The 12,789-nt window shown below is 41.8% G+C and overlaps 1 protein-coding gene across 1 annotated transcript in view; it reads right to left on the bottom strand.

Moving 5' to 3' along the window:
• LOC124170911 (protein PXR1-like) overlaps nucleotides 1-12,789 on the bottom strand; it is a 29,662-nt gene that overhangs the window by 5,364 nt on the left and 11,509 nt on the right. Inside the window, exon 3 of the mRNA XM_046549960.1 lies at nucleotides 1,726-1,885. Within this exon, the coding sequence (XP_046405916.1) occupies nucleotides 1,726-1,885 (160 nt within the window). The remainder of the gene's footprint in view (nucleotides 1-1,725; nucleotides 1,886-12,789) is intronic.

Here is a 12,789-nt window from a genome sequence, read left to right as displayed (position 1 = left end):
TCATCGGTATTCACGGGGGAGAAATGGAGCGGTGGCCGAGTGGCGCATGAATAGCATCAACACATAGAAGGTTCCGCTATAGAGTCTCAAACACAATGGCTTCGTTCCCTCCCCGCAGTCGTATGCCTTCTGCGTCTCAGGAATACAGTTCAGCAGTGGAAGGTGATATAGATAGAGCCATACAGAGTAAAAACCAAGAGAATATGGCAAAAAAATAGGAATGCGTGTAGAAAAATCAAGAATTTATCAAGAAAAACTATAAACCTAGAAGAGGAATTGAAAGAGGTCAATTGCTTTGAAAATGGAGAGCGTCAAAGCGATATTGCGCGGAAGTTTAAACGCACGATGCCTTATTCTGAATAAAGACGAAGTTAAAACATCAGTGACCTCAGCCGCACCAACTTCAGCCAAGCGGTCTACATATACGGGAAGTTCATAGTGAATCAGTACAAGAAGACGAGAGTGGTAATCGCTCCGAGACATTTAGTGAAAGCTCCGGTTGGTTCCAGAATTTAAACGGCAAGCAGGTATTTTCAGTGCGGCGATATCAGGTGAATCTGCAAGTGTTGATAGCGCAGTCACCGCAACATTTTCTGATGAACTCCAAGCTGTGATTGAAAGTGGCTCCTTTCCCCCTCAACCAGTTTTTAGTGTTGACGAGACGATATTGTTTTGGAAAAGAATGCAATCTCGTTCATTCATTTTCAGGGAAGGAAAACCTGGGTCAGGTTTCAAGGCATTTAAAGACTTTCACGTAGCTGCTATAATGACTCGGAGGACTTCAAATTAAAATGATTTATCATTCATTAACTCCGCTAGCAATGAAATGGCATTGAAAGTAGCATTTACCTGTCATTTCGATGAGCGACAAAAGGGCCTGGGTGACACAATAGTTGTTTTTAGACAAGTTTGAAAAATCGTCAACTGCCGGCAACGCATTACGATCCCCTGAGATAGCAGATGTTAGCCCACCCGCACGACAGGAGTGAATTTAAAAAGCACGTAAGAATTTTTTTTAACGTGAATAAAAGACTTCAAATGCGTCCATACTATCTTTAAAGATGTTTTAAACGATAAACATTTATATAAATAATGTTTTCTAAGGCTATTTATGGGAATATATATGTTTTAGAGGAAATTCAATACCCAAGACCTATGCTACCAGGAACGCATCCCTATCTTCCCAATGTTAAAACGCTCTCGTATAACGCAAATTCGTATAGCGCAAAGACCCCAAGGAACGCATCCCTTGCGCTATACGAGACATGGGTGTAACTTACTTTCACACGTGCACTTGTATTATAATAAAAATGAAGTCCAAGTTGTGATCCAACAATCAAAACATGCATTTACATGATTTAAAAACCTTAAAAAGAATGCGTGCACTTTTAAGACCTCCACTAACATGAATACACAATGCCTCTGGGATAAAGAAGATGGAAGGCAACACTATTGACACAAAGTGTAACATTAAAGGGATCACTATAATTTGAATGATGCCGACCACAACCACTTGTGACATGTTAGTTTAATTGTAGACAACATAAAGTCAGCCGTTCCAGCTAATGGAATGCTTGCAAGATGCGCTAGCCAAAAGTCTAACTTGTGACTTGCAAACACCCACTTTGTCCCTTCGTCAGAAAAAGAAACACTATGATATCAAAGTAAGCACCTTAAGGATCAGCATGTGAACATGCACTACATGGAGTAAAATCCAATACTTACTGCAATCTGGCCTTTGATGATTTTGAGAGCTCTTCCAAAGATTCTGATGGCTCACTGCCACCAACCCCTCCACCCATGTTCTGGCTGAGATTGGCAAGGACTTCATCAAATTGTGCCTGGTGCTTACACCAATCCATGTCCTTCCCTTTGAAACCAACACCTACAAGAAAAATTAATTGATTATTAAACACAAAATATGTACACATCAGAGAATCTACAATAATAGGAAAATATTTGCAATTCAAGATTTTCAAAACACAAAATTCAACTATAAAAATATTTTCTTGGACATGTTAAGCAAGTCCATATAAATTCAAAACTGAGTTGTTAAAATGAGGCTTGAATGTACATTGGTCGATAAAATTAGCAAAAAACTCTGTTAAGATGCATTTGGTGGGGCCATGGAGCGGTAGTCCCAAGATGGGCAAGGTACACTATCCGAAGGGTCCCTAATCCGGATCCCTTTCCTAGACGCGCTCACCCGCCCTGGCCCGTGTCGTTGACCCTTCTTGCGGGGGGCCTCTCTCCCTAAAAGTGACCACTCTGACTGCAATTTGAAAATCAATCAATCGATCTAATAATCAAAAAATGATTGATCGTACTCCTACCATTCGGGCGATCACGTGCATCTTTGAACCGTGTTTCTGCGATGAAAAATAACGATTTTGTTAACTTTGCTAACAACATGGCTGCAGACCACCGGAAAATGGCAACAGCGCTTTGGAATGGACAAGGTAGCGGGCTGTTTGAGTGAGTTTCGAGCATGATTTGGCCGTCTCGTAAGTATATACACCTACCAGGGGTGCCCTTACCGGCTCGAACCCTATGCTAGTCCTGACTGTCCCTCATTAGGCTGAGCATCCAGATCGTAATTTCCAACCTCCCCTCCATTCCCATGACCCTCCCTGTACAATGCAAATTGCTCAACCATTCTGGATGGTCATTAATGGGGTGCATTTTTACCAGCATTGTGTTGTTATCTACATTGTCACCTGTTGGTACCTACAGCAGTGTCGTTACCTACGAAGAACTTTGCCACTATGACTGAATGAGGGGTGAGTAGTAGATGAATTCATTAATATATGACAAATATCTTGCCCAATTCAAAGAATACTTTTGAATGCGATAGTTAACGTATTCTTAAGATTTTTTCCTATCATTTTTCTTGAGAGAAATACGTAAAGGAACTTGCAATCACCATATAAAACTCACACAGCCAAACCAACTCTAGGGTGTTTGGCAGTGGGTATTCCATCATTAACATGCAGCATCTTCAAGGAAAGGCACTATCTCTGATGCTTATTCCATATATACTGTAGCTGGAATGAGATCACTACCTAATGATTCCTTTGGATTAATGGAGTTGAGTTGTTTCTCTTAACAACTGTCTGAAATACAAATATTCGTTACAAATACAGCGGCATTTGCTCTTAGTCGAGTCAAGGTACAGGTGTTGATATGCTTGTCTGAAAATTAGTGAAACAATATCAAAAAAAGTTATTCAAGAAATGAGCTTCATCTCGATTGTTAGTCACTCAACCCCTCGCTCGTTTATAAGTGGAGACAATATTGCACTATTTCCCTGTACCTCTCTTATTAATAATCAGAAAGCCTTAGGGTTGATGTCTAAATATTCGCCCAATATTTTTCGTTTGAATTCATTTGATGCTTCCATAAGAGTTTTCTGTGTCTCATTTTTCGATTTTTATAATTGTCCAGTATTTATGTTATTTTCACACAAGAAAGATCCACACGTGCCTTTTTCATTTTAGTGAGAGAAATTAGCCACTTCTCCCTCATTAGACTCCATTAAGAATACACGGCCAGTGTTTGGGATCCTCATAATTAGGTTTAAAAAACAGAGCTGCCAGGTATGTGAAAGGTCGTTACGATAGTCTTGTTAGTGTAACTGACCTCTTAGATAAACTCGGATGGGAATCTCTGTTAGACCTTAGATTGAAAAATAGACTAAACCTTTTAGATAAATTCAAGAGCAGTGTCTTTTCTAACTAAGTTAGCCATATGTTACAAACGCCAACATACTACAGAAGATCAGATCATATAAATAAAATAAGATAGATGGACTGTAGAACAGACAGATTCAGAATGCCTTTCACGATCAATAAGAGATTATAACGGCAGCGATAGAACTCATAAATTGATTAGATGACTTGTAGTGTAGCCTACTAACCTATGTACACCTTAATGCTTCCTTCTTAATTTTATTATTATTTCTAACAGCATATGGCAGTATAATTTGTTAATATGTGTGGTGTTTATTGGACTATATGGTGTGCATGTGGGAGTCCAATTGCATGCCGCATGCTGGTGAATGATCACCCCCTGCCAAACACCGTAGAGGTGACTCGCAGGGTATAATGTGGATGTGGATTAAAAAATAGACTAAATTTACATGATAAATTCAAGAGCAGTGTATTTTTCAACACTGTTGGCCATATCTTACGAGCGCCAACATACTACAGAAGATAAAATTATATAAATAAAATAAGGGAGATAGACTGTAGAACAGACTGACTCAGAATATCTTTTTTTGGATAGATCAAATAGAAACTATAACCGCAGCATTAGGACTCACAAATAGATTACATGACTTGTATTGTAGCTTACTAACTTACGTAAATCGATGGCTAAGTTCTAACAACACGTATCTCAAAAATAACAAATTTTCAGGAGAGCAAAAGAAACTACTTATATTTTTAATTGTACACGGAAATTAAAAACCAAAAATTCATAAAACTGAAAAAGAAGTATACATTTGCAAACAAAGAGTTGTTTTTTTCTTGAACTGTATTTTTTAAATGCCATTACACTTTAAGATACCTGTCTCAAACTGGCCAAATTTTGAGGTATGTGTTGTTAGAACTTACCAATCAATACCTTGATACATACATGTTTCTGAATTTTCTTGTTATTACTAACAGCATGTTATGTTTTCTAGGTTTATTGACAAAAAATCTTAATAAGTAGTTCGCAAGTTTTGCCATGGAATGAATGCGGTCATATAATTTTTTATTATGCTTAACGTTTTTTTATACCGTGTGGTGTGCATGTCAGAATCCTTTTGCATGCTGGAGATTCATCACACCCTTCCAAACACCCTAGGGGTGGCTTGAAGGGTATTGTGTAGATGTACATGTAGATTATGTGGAACCATGAGCTATGAAATATGTGCCTTGTGGTTACTAGTAACAGCCTCAGTTCTGATCACACACACTGAAATATTCGCTGCCAAGAGGTCAAGGTTGTTTTTACCCCTGGTAGGTGTATATACTTACGAGACGGCCAAATCATGCTCGAAACTCACTCAAACAGCCCGCTACCTTGTCCATTCCAAAGCGCTGTTGCCATTTTCATGGGGGTGTGCAGCCACGTTTTTAGCAAAGTTAACAAAATCGTTATTTTTCATCGCAGAAACACGGTTCAAAGAAGCACGTGATCGCCCGAATGGTAGGAGTACGATGCAATCAATCGTTTTTTGATTATTGGATCGATTGATTGATTTTCAAATTGCAGTCAGAGTGATCACTTTTAGGGAGAGAGGCCCCCTGCTAGGAGGGTTGACGACACCGGCCAGTGAGGGTGAGCCCGTCGAGGAAAGGGTTCCGGATTAGGTACCCTTCAGAGGATGTACCACGCCCATCTTGGGACTACCTGCCCCGTGGCCCCACCAAGTGCATCTTAACCTAAAACTCATTGCTATCTGAATATGGCCAACCCAGGAACTACTTTACGACATAAAGTCTTCAAATTTTTTTTTCACGCAATGTTTTCATACAACCAGGAATTTTCAAACAACATGCCTCTTGTACTGAGCAAATTCAAGGATATGCATTGTAAAATGACAAAGCAGAAAAGATCCCACAACGAAATCTTCCACCAATTTTACAAATAATGCTTTCCTATCACCTAGAAAGGAGTTCACTTCAGTTGGGGCATCCGTGAAGTTCCTTAAATATTAGACATTGAATCTGCTGGAGTCCACAATCGTTCTAGTGTTGTAGGGGTCGAGTATTAGCCTATGGATCAGAGGTTCCATGGATCACGCCTTAGTGATAAATGATGAATTGCTGTACACAGAATGAGGACATTTTTTTACCACAAAAACTTTCTAGACCGGAACATGAGAGGATGTTGTATGGCCATTGAAATCTCACATGTTTATTAGTTTACTACTGGCACTTAACTCCTACCTTGAAGAGTCATTTGGCAAGTTGGCCGTTGAGTCACAATATGTTCCACATAGTCCAAGCCCCGCTCAGGGGCTCTAACCATTAGCTGCATATGCGATGTATCTCAGCCTATGATTCTTCCCCCATTTCAGGGGAAACTCCTTGGAGTTTTTCAAAGCAGAGTGAAAGCAGAATTTAAAGCCACCCAGAAACCTGAGATACATCACTTATGTATCGATTTATCTGCTTTCAATACAATATTGTAATGGGTCATTCAGAATTTTAGTGTCCGTAACTTTTCCAGAAGATTGCAAATACACCACTGAAAATACTCTTTAAGTATTAGGAAACACAATGCCAAAATGACTTGGTCTAAAGAAAATGTTGATGATACGTTAGCTCTTTCATATTGCACCTGAAACAGTTCATCAAATAATATTTATTGTAATATTACATATACTAAAGCTAGAAACTAATTCATGGATTGGGTGATTATACAAATCTCCAGCCAAAACTGTAAGGGTTGCGGATCTAAAATTTTTGGTGGTTAAACTAAAAAAAGTTCAATGGGAGGGAAAATCTCAAACTCTAAAAAGTCGATTTGGTCTCGAGATAGATCAACTACATATAATTAACATGGGAGCCTCATGGAATTTAAACTATTTGTTAATATCAATGTTTTTCAAATGTCTCAGGGAAAATGTCTTCCACTCTAGGAAATAAGATTTTATGGATGATTTTTGGCATATGTACTTATGCTTTTGAAAAACCAATTTTTTGAAAATAAATAATGCTTTTCTTATGTAACAAACTTTCGATTTTTTTACCAACTAGGAATAATTGTGGGACAAATTCCTTGAAATGCCAAGAACTAGATTTTTGGGGTGATTTTTTTGGCAACCTTATAATTTTGATACTTGATTTGATTTTATTTAGTTCTTTTACCTGGCACAGATGAGACTACAATCCGGCCCCCTCTTCCTCTGGACCAGGGCTATCTTTACAAGGTTATAGTTACAAAAATGAAGGAATACAGTCATCAGTAAAAAATTAACATGATGGTAGATAATTTATATTATTGTGTAGCTAGGCCACATTGTATTTTTTTGCCAGCAGTCGGATCACTTTCGTCCTTGACCAGTCGTGTCTCTGGTCATCCTAGAGGGCGGCGTTAAATGAGCGGGCAAAGGTGCATATAATAAGTGATCCCGCCACACGCGAGGGCCTATGGATTGGGACCAGACATTTGTTTCCTCCATGCTGCCTGTTCCATGTGTGGATATCGCTGAGCAGAGCCATGCTGTTGTGGATGAAGGATGGAACACGGTGTTCGGGTTGTGTAGGGGATCGGGTTGGTGTGGTGGCTAGAGTGTTGGCTTCCCACCCAGCGGGCTCGGGTTCAAATCCCGGCAGCGGCAGAGAATTTTCAAAGATTGCCCGATCCCTGCTTGAATGTTGTGTGGAGGACATTTCAAGCGCAACACACCGTCCGTCGGATGGGACGTTAAGCCGTGGTCCCCTCGGCGCCTTTCGTTAAGAGCAGGCTAATGCCGACGCCGGGCTTCTCTCCACCCTTCCTTCCATACCCTTCCCTCATGGCGCAAATGACCTAAGCTGTCGGTCGCCTCCTCAAAATACCATACCAACACGGTGTTTCCAAATTTTCCACCCGGTTTGCAGCACTGCAAGTGTTCGACGCTCCTTGATTTTCAGCCACCCATCACGAGCGTAAAGGGGGGTCAGATGGTCCCAGGCACCCGAGTGGAAGGCGTACCGCATGCAGGCATTTTGCACCACTTGAAGCCTCTGTAGCTCTCTCCCACTGAGGTCCGAACAGGGCACTAAGCAACAGTCAATGATGGGCTGTAGTAGGGACTTCACAAGGAGGAATTTTATTTTGCTGGGTGGGCTGAAGTGCATACCATGTAGTCTTCGGAGTCCCCAATGGACGCGTGATATTACCATTGATACTTGTCTATTCCCAGATAATTGGTTGTCAATCTCGATTCCAAGGTATTTTATGAGGTCCGAATAAGGTATAGGGTCACTGTTTTACAACATTTTTAGAATTGTGTTTAGAGAGTTTATTAACAAACCTTTTATGGCCAAAAAATGTCCCCACACATTTCCCAACGTTGACCTTCCAGCCCCTGAGGTGTAGCCATTCCCAAACTAAATGAAGGTCATCACTAACCTGTGAAACCACTATTTCGACATTTGAGTTTTCTGATTCTCGGTAGTATAAAATGTCGTCAGCATAAAGCATGACATTCCCTGTGGTCTAGAGCCTCGTTACATCATTAATGTAGAGGGAAAAGAGCATGGGGGAAAGGCATGACCCCTGAGGGATGCCCCTATGGATTACACGCCAGTCGTAAGAAGGGATTCCTGGTACCTGCAAAGTGACCATTTGCCCGGTAAGAAAGTCCCTAAACCAGTCCAACACACCAGGGCTGAAGCCTGAAGCCACCAGGGTATCTAGAAGGGTCTCATGGGGAACTGAGTTGAAATCCTTCTCCAAATCCAATGCGACAGCAGCCACCAGATGCCTTTTCTCCATGGCCTTGTGGATGGGGTCAAGGACCCCAATCAGAGCCACGTGTGTGGAGTAATGTGGGCAAAAGGCACATCGCTAGTCGCTAAGGAGTCCATTTTCTTTGACGTAGCGGGAAACCTGTTTAACACATTCAGCACGGAGCACGTCAATTGAGATGGTTCCATCCAAGCCGAGATACGGAGCACGTCAATTGACCTGCTTTGCTGGTCGGCCTTTCTCCGCCTCCGAACGTGACTAATATCCACTTCCGAGTCTTCCGATCTTCAGCAAGCTTCCCTCTTTTGATCCATGTGCGCCGTTTGTAAATAGCAGCACCTGAACGGAAGTTATGGCAAGAAAACCACTCAAAATTTTTCTTTCTTATTTTGTCGGCCGATTCTGACGACATTCATGAAAATCGAGCCCACATAGAATGCTTTAAGAATTGGGCATTCCAGGATTTTTCCTAGTAGATTACCAATGGTAATGGGTCGGCAATGATGGCATTCGGTGGGATGGGCAACCTTGGGGAGTGGAATGATGGCCGATCTCTTCCAAACACTTGCATGTGTAGAATGAAGGAGGCAGCCATTCTGCAACTCCACCATTGAGCGACCAATGACCGGAAGCAGGAGACGGATCATCTGTATAGTAATCCCATCAGGCCCAGGCATTTTAGATTGCATGGCAGAAAGAGTGGACTGAATGTCTTTATTCCCGATAGGAATAAACATGAAATAAGGTTCACCGGGACCCGAGATGGTAAGGGGAGAATCATGTCATCCCAGGGGGGGCAGAGTAGGGGCTGACACAAAGCTATTGAGCAACCCGTCAGGGGAGAGACTAGGGATGTGTGGCAAGGATTTTTTGCACCTCCCTGGTCCTTTATGACCTTCAAGAGCACGCCCGAGGTGTTCTCATCACGGATACGATTAATGAAATGTTTGTTTTTGGCATTACGGATTCTTGGCTTGGTTGCGTTTCTTGTTTTGCAATACTGATCCCAATTTGAACTCTTTTTATCTCCTATGAAGTCCTGGTATAACTGGTCCCAGAGCTTCATCTCCTCACGAATGGTAGAATCGATCCATGGAGCACGGGCCTTTCAACGGTCTCAGAACAGACTGGGGCATGTTTTTCGAAGACCTCTTGATTCATGCTAGTCATGGTCTCTGCATTTTTATTGGGGCCCTCTAGGTGGGAGATGGATCCCAGTCTGTTGAGGCAGGTTTCTGACAGTAGAGTCGATGCAAATGGCCTTAATATCTCAGAAGGTAACCTTTTTGGAGGAGGTGGGGGCGTTGACAATGGGAAGGAACAAAAAATTATATCGTGTCTTGATAGTCCGAGGGCTAGAGTTTGACCGAATCTTTCTACTAGGTGCAGATTGTTGGTGATGAAGAGGTCCGATGTATTGTGAGAAGTGGCAGTGTGGAAAGTAGGTTCACGTGACATGGTAGAGAGTCCTCGGTCCTTTAAGGCTCTGAGGAATGCAGGGGGGGAAGTGTCCGGTTTATTAATGGGGAAGTTGAAATCCCCCATGCGTATAGCTTGGTGATAGGCTGCTGCATGCCTCGCGAAATTATCTACTAATTTGTATGGTATACGGTTTTTGGGTGGACAGTAGGCCACTCCAAAGCGAATGCAGTTCAATGAACCAGCTAGCACCGTCAGTATGAATTCCTCCCTATCATTCAAGGAAGAATCAGAAAGAGCTATTATGTTGACTGCAATATTCTCACGGATATACAGGGCAACCCCTCCAGATATGTCTTATCAATAGGAGGGAACACTCAAAATTAAAAATTGGTTTTCGTTATTTAAAACCAAAAAGATATGAATGAAAAACACACATGCAAAATTTTAGAGCTCAAATTCGATTTTTAACCGAGATAAGTAGCTTTGAAAGTCCGCTAGGAGCTTCGGCCACGCCCACGGCGCGAAACGTATTTCTATTGGCTGACGCCGCGTGACGTGTGAACCTCATGAATGTCGCGAGAGTAATGCTTGAAGAAGCCGTGAACACACTGCGTTCGTAGAAATAGTGGCCAAAAGTTTATCGTCATGGCGAAACACAATGTTAATTTTGTTCTGGCAGATACCAGAAGTGTACTGACATTATTAACAGGGACTCTGGACAATTTTTTGTCTAAAAAAGAATCATTTCATTGAAATGAAACTTCTTAAGATGAAATGTTTACACCTTTGAAAGAGACAGTAATCACAGCAATTATCGTGGATGTTTTAATTTGTGGACTTACCATCACAAAATCCTTTATTCATTACTGGTTTTTAGTTTCCGGGTGCAAATTGTGAAATAAATGAACAAATGTGCTATGGCTATGGCTGTTTTCTTGCCCTCTGAAGGAAGGAAATTCAGGATTCTCTCCGTTTCTTTTAAGATTAGCATTCAAATTTCGTTGGAACACCATTTTTTTAAAGCAGATGTCTCGCTTTAGCCCACTTATGTTCCTGATAAATATTCAAGTCAGTTTCGTACTATGAAAAATGGTAAACAATTGTCATCAAAATGAAAGAGTAACTCAGAGATGGGGATTTTTCATGAAAATATCCGTAAGTTCACTTATATTTACATCAGAGTTACACGTACAGTCACTTTCAAAAGTTTTAGGACAAAGTTTGTGGCACCACTTCTGCTTCTCAAGTAAATTTAGTATCCTATACTCCTTTCGTAGTTATCTGCTGCACTCCGCTTACATTCCGCTTGTGATTATATGCATGCACACAAAGGGATAAATTATTTTGTACTGCAAATTTATCATTCCGCTTCTATTTATGTAGGGTGTAATGATTATTTCGTGAGCATTTACTGCATACTTGCACCGGTTTTTACCCTTAGTGGTTAAAGTAATTATTATATGATTTTTGTCATGTGACGGCTGGAACTCGGGTCGCCGCGGCGGCGGCCTAGTGAGCAATGCTTTGAGCTGGGATAGTGAAGATTGAGGGGTCGGGACTGTCTCAAGTAAAAATTTCCCCCTTGAAACAGAGCTGATTCTGGGCTGAAACTCCACTGAATGCGCTCAAACTGCCTTGAAACAACCTTATCACTGCACTGCACTGCCTTGTCCTCAACAAGAAAAAGAGCACTCAACTGAAACTCTGATGCCATTCTCCCTTGCAAGTCCATTGAATTTGAACTGCTTCTCCCTTGCTGTATGTGTGCTCCACTGATACTGGACTGGACAATAGCCTCAGGCCAGGTCGAATTTATGGCTCCACTGCATCTCTCTTGCCGAATGTCTTTACTGCCCTGCCACAGAGCTGCTACAGCATTTGGGTATCCCCTCTCCCTCATGAATTTGAACTGCTTTTCCCTTGCTGCACATGAGCTCCACTGACACTGAACTGGACGGTAGGTTCATAGGCCAGGCCAACTTAATAACTCCACTGAATCTCCCTTGCCGTATGCCTTTACTGCCCTGCCACTGAGCTGCTGCAGCATTTGGGTATCCCCTCTCCCTCATGAATTTGAACTGCTTCTCCCTTGCTGCGCGTGTGCTACCCACCGTAAGTTTTGCCAACATACGGAACCCTTCTACCGGACTTATACGCGACCCCTGTTTTCAGCGGCAATGTATTTTTTTAATTTAGCTTTTGGCAACACGTATATCTTTTCCCGCGCGTCAAGCTGTCGGTTGCCGTTATTTCTCTCAAGTTGCAAGGAGCGAAAGACGAGTGGTGAGCGTGGGTTTTGGCATGCAAAGATTGATGGCATAAATATTTTCCCGGTACTTCGACAGTTGTTAACGGCAAGAATTAATCGAAATTAAGGTGAAGGGGAGAACGAGGTCGGTGGTGGTGACTGCAGTCATAATTGGAGGTAAGCGTTTTAACTTCTCTGATGGCATGTTTATTCCTTCCATGTTTAGCCATGAGAACATTGACATTGAATTCGTGTTTTAATCCAGGCACGTTTAAGGATTTCAAGCTCCTTTTTCGGGGGTCATGCAGCCAATAACGAATTCTTCTTTCAACGCGTTGGCGACTGCCGTCCACTTTTCCTGCCTCATGGATACCCCGGACGAGGAGGATAATACACCGACCGGTCATCAATGCCGCGCCGTCCGTTAGTCATCTTGCGGAGGACCGGACCCAGTGAGCTCGAGCGGGCTTTCGAAGAAATAAGGAATGCGGGTATGTTTCGCTATAGTGCAATGTATATTTACTGCTTATACTTATTAGTTACTGCTGAATGTTTTGGAATCTTACGTGGTTTTCGTTTGGAGTTCACACATAGCCTAAGTAACGAGTCATCGCTTCGTTTTTCATTTAACTATGATGCAAAGCGCATGCTTCCTCAGTGATAATTTAAGT

The sequence above is a fragment of the Ischnura elegans genome, chromosome X (assembly GCF_921293095.1).
Source record: "Ischnura elegans chromosome X, ioIscEleg1.1, whole genome shotgun sequence".
NCBI lineage: Eukaryota > Metazoa > Arthropoda > Insecta > Odonata > Coenagrionidae > Ischnura > Ischnura elegans.
This window is presented reverse-complemented; position numbering and strand designations above follow the sequence as displayed.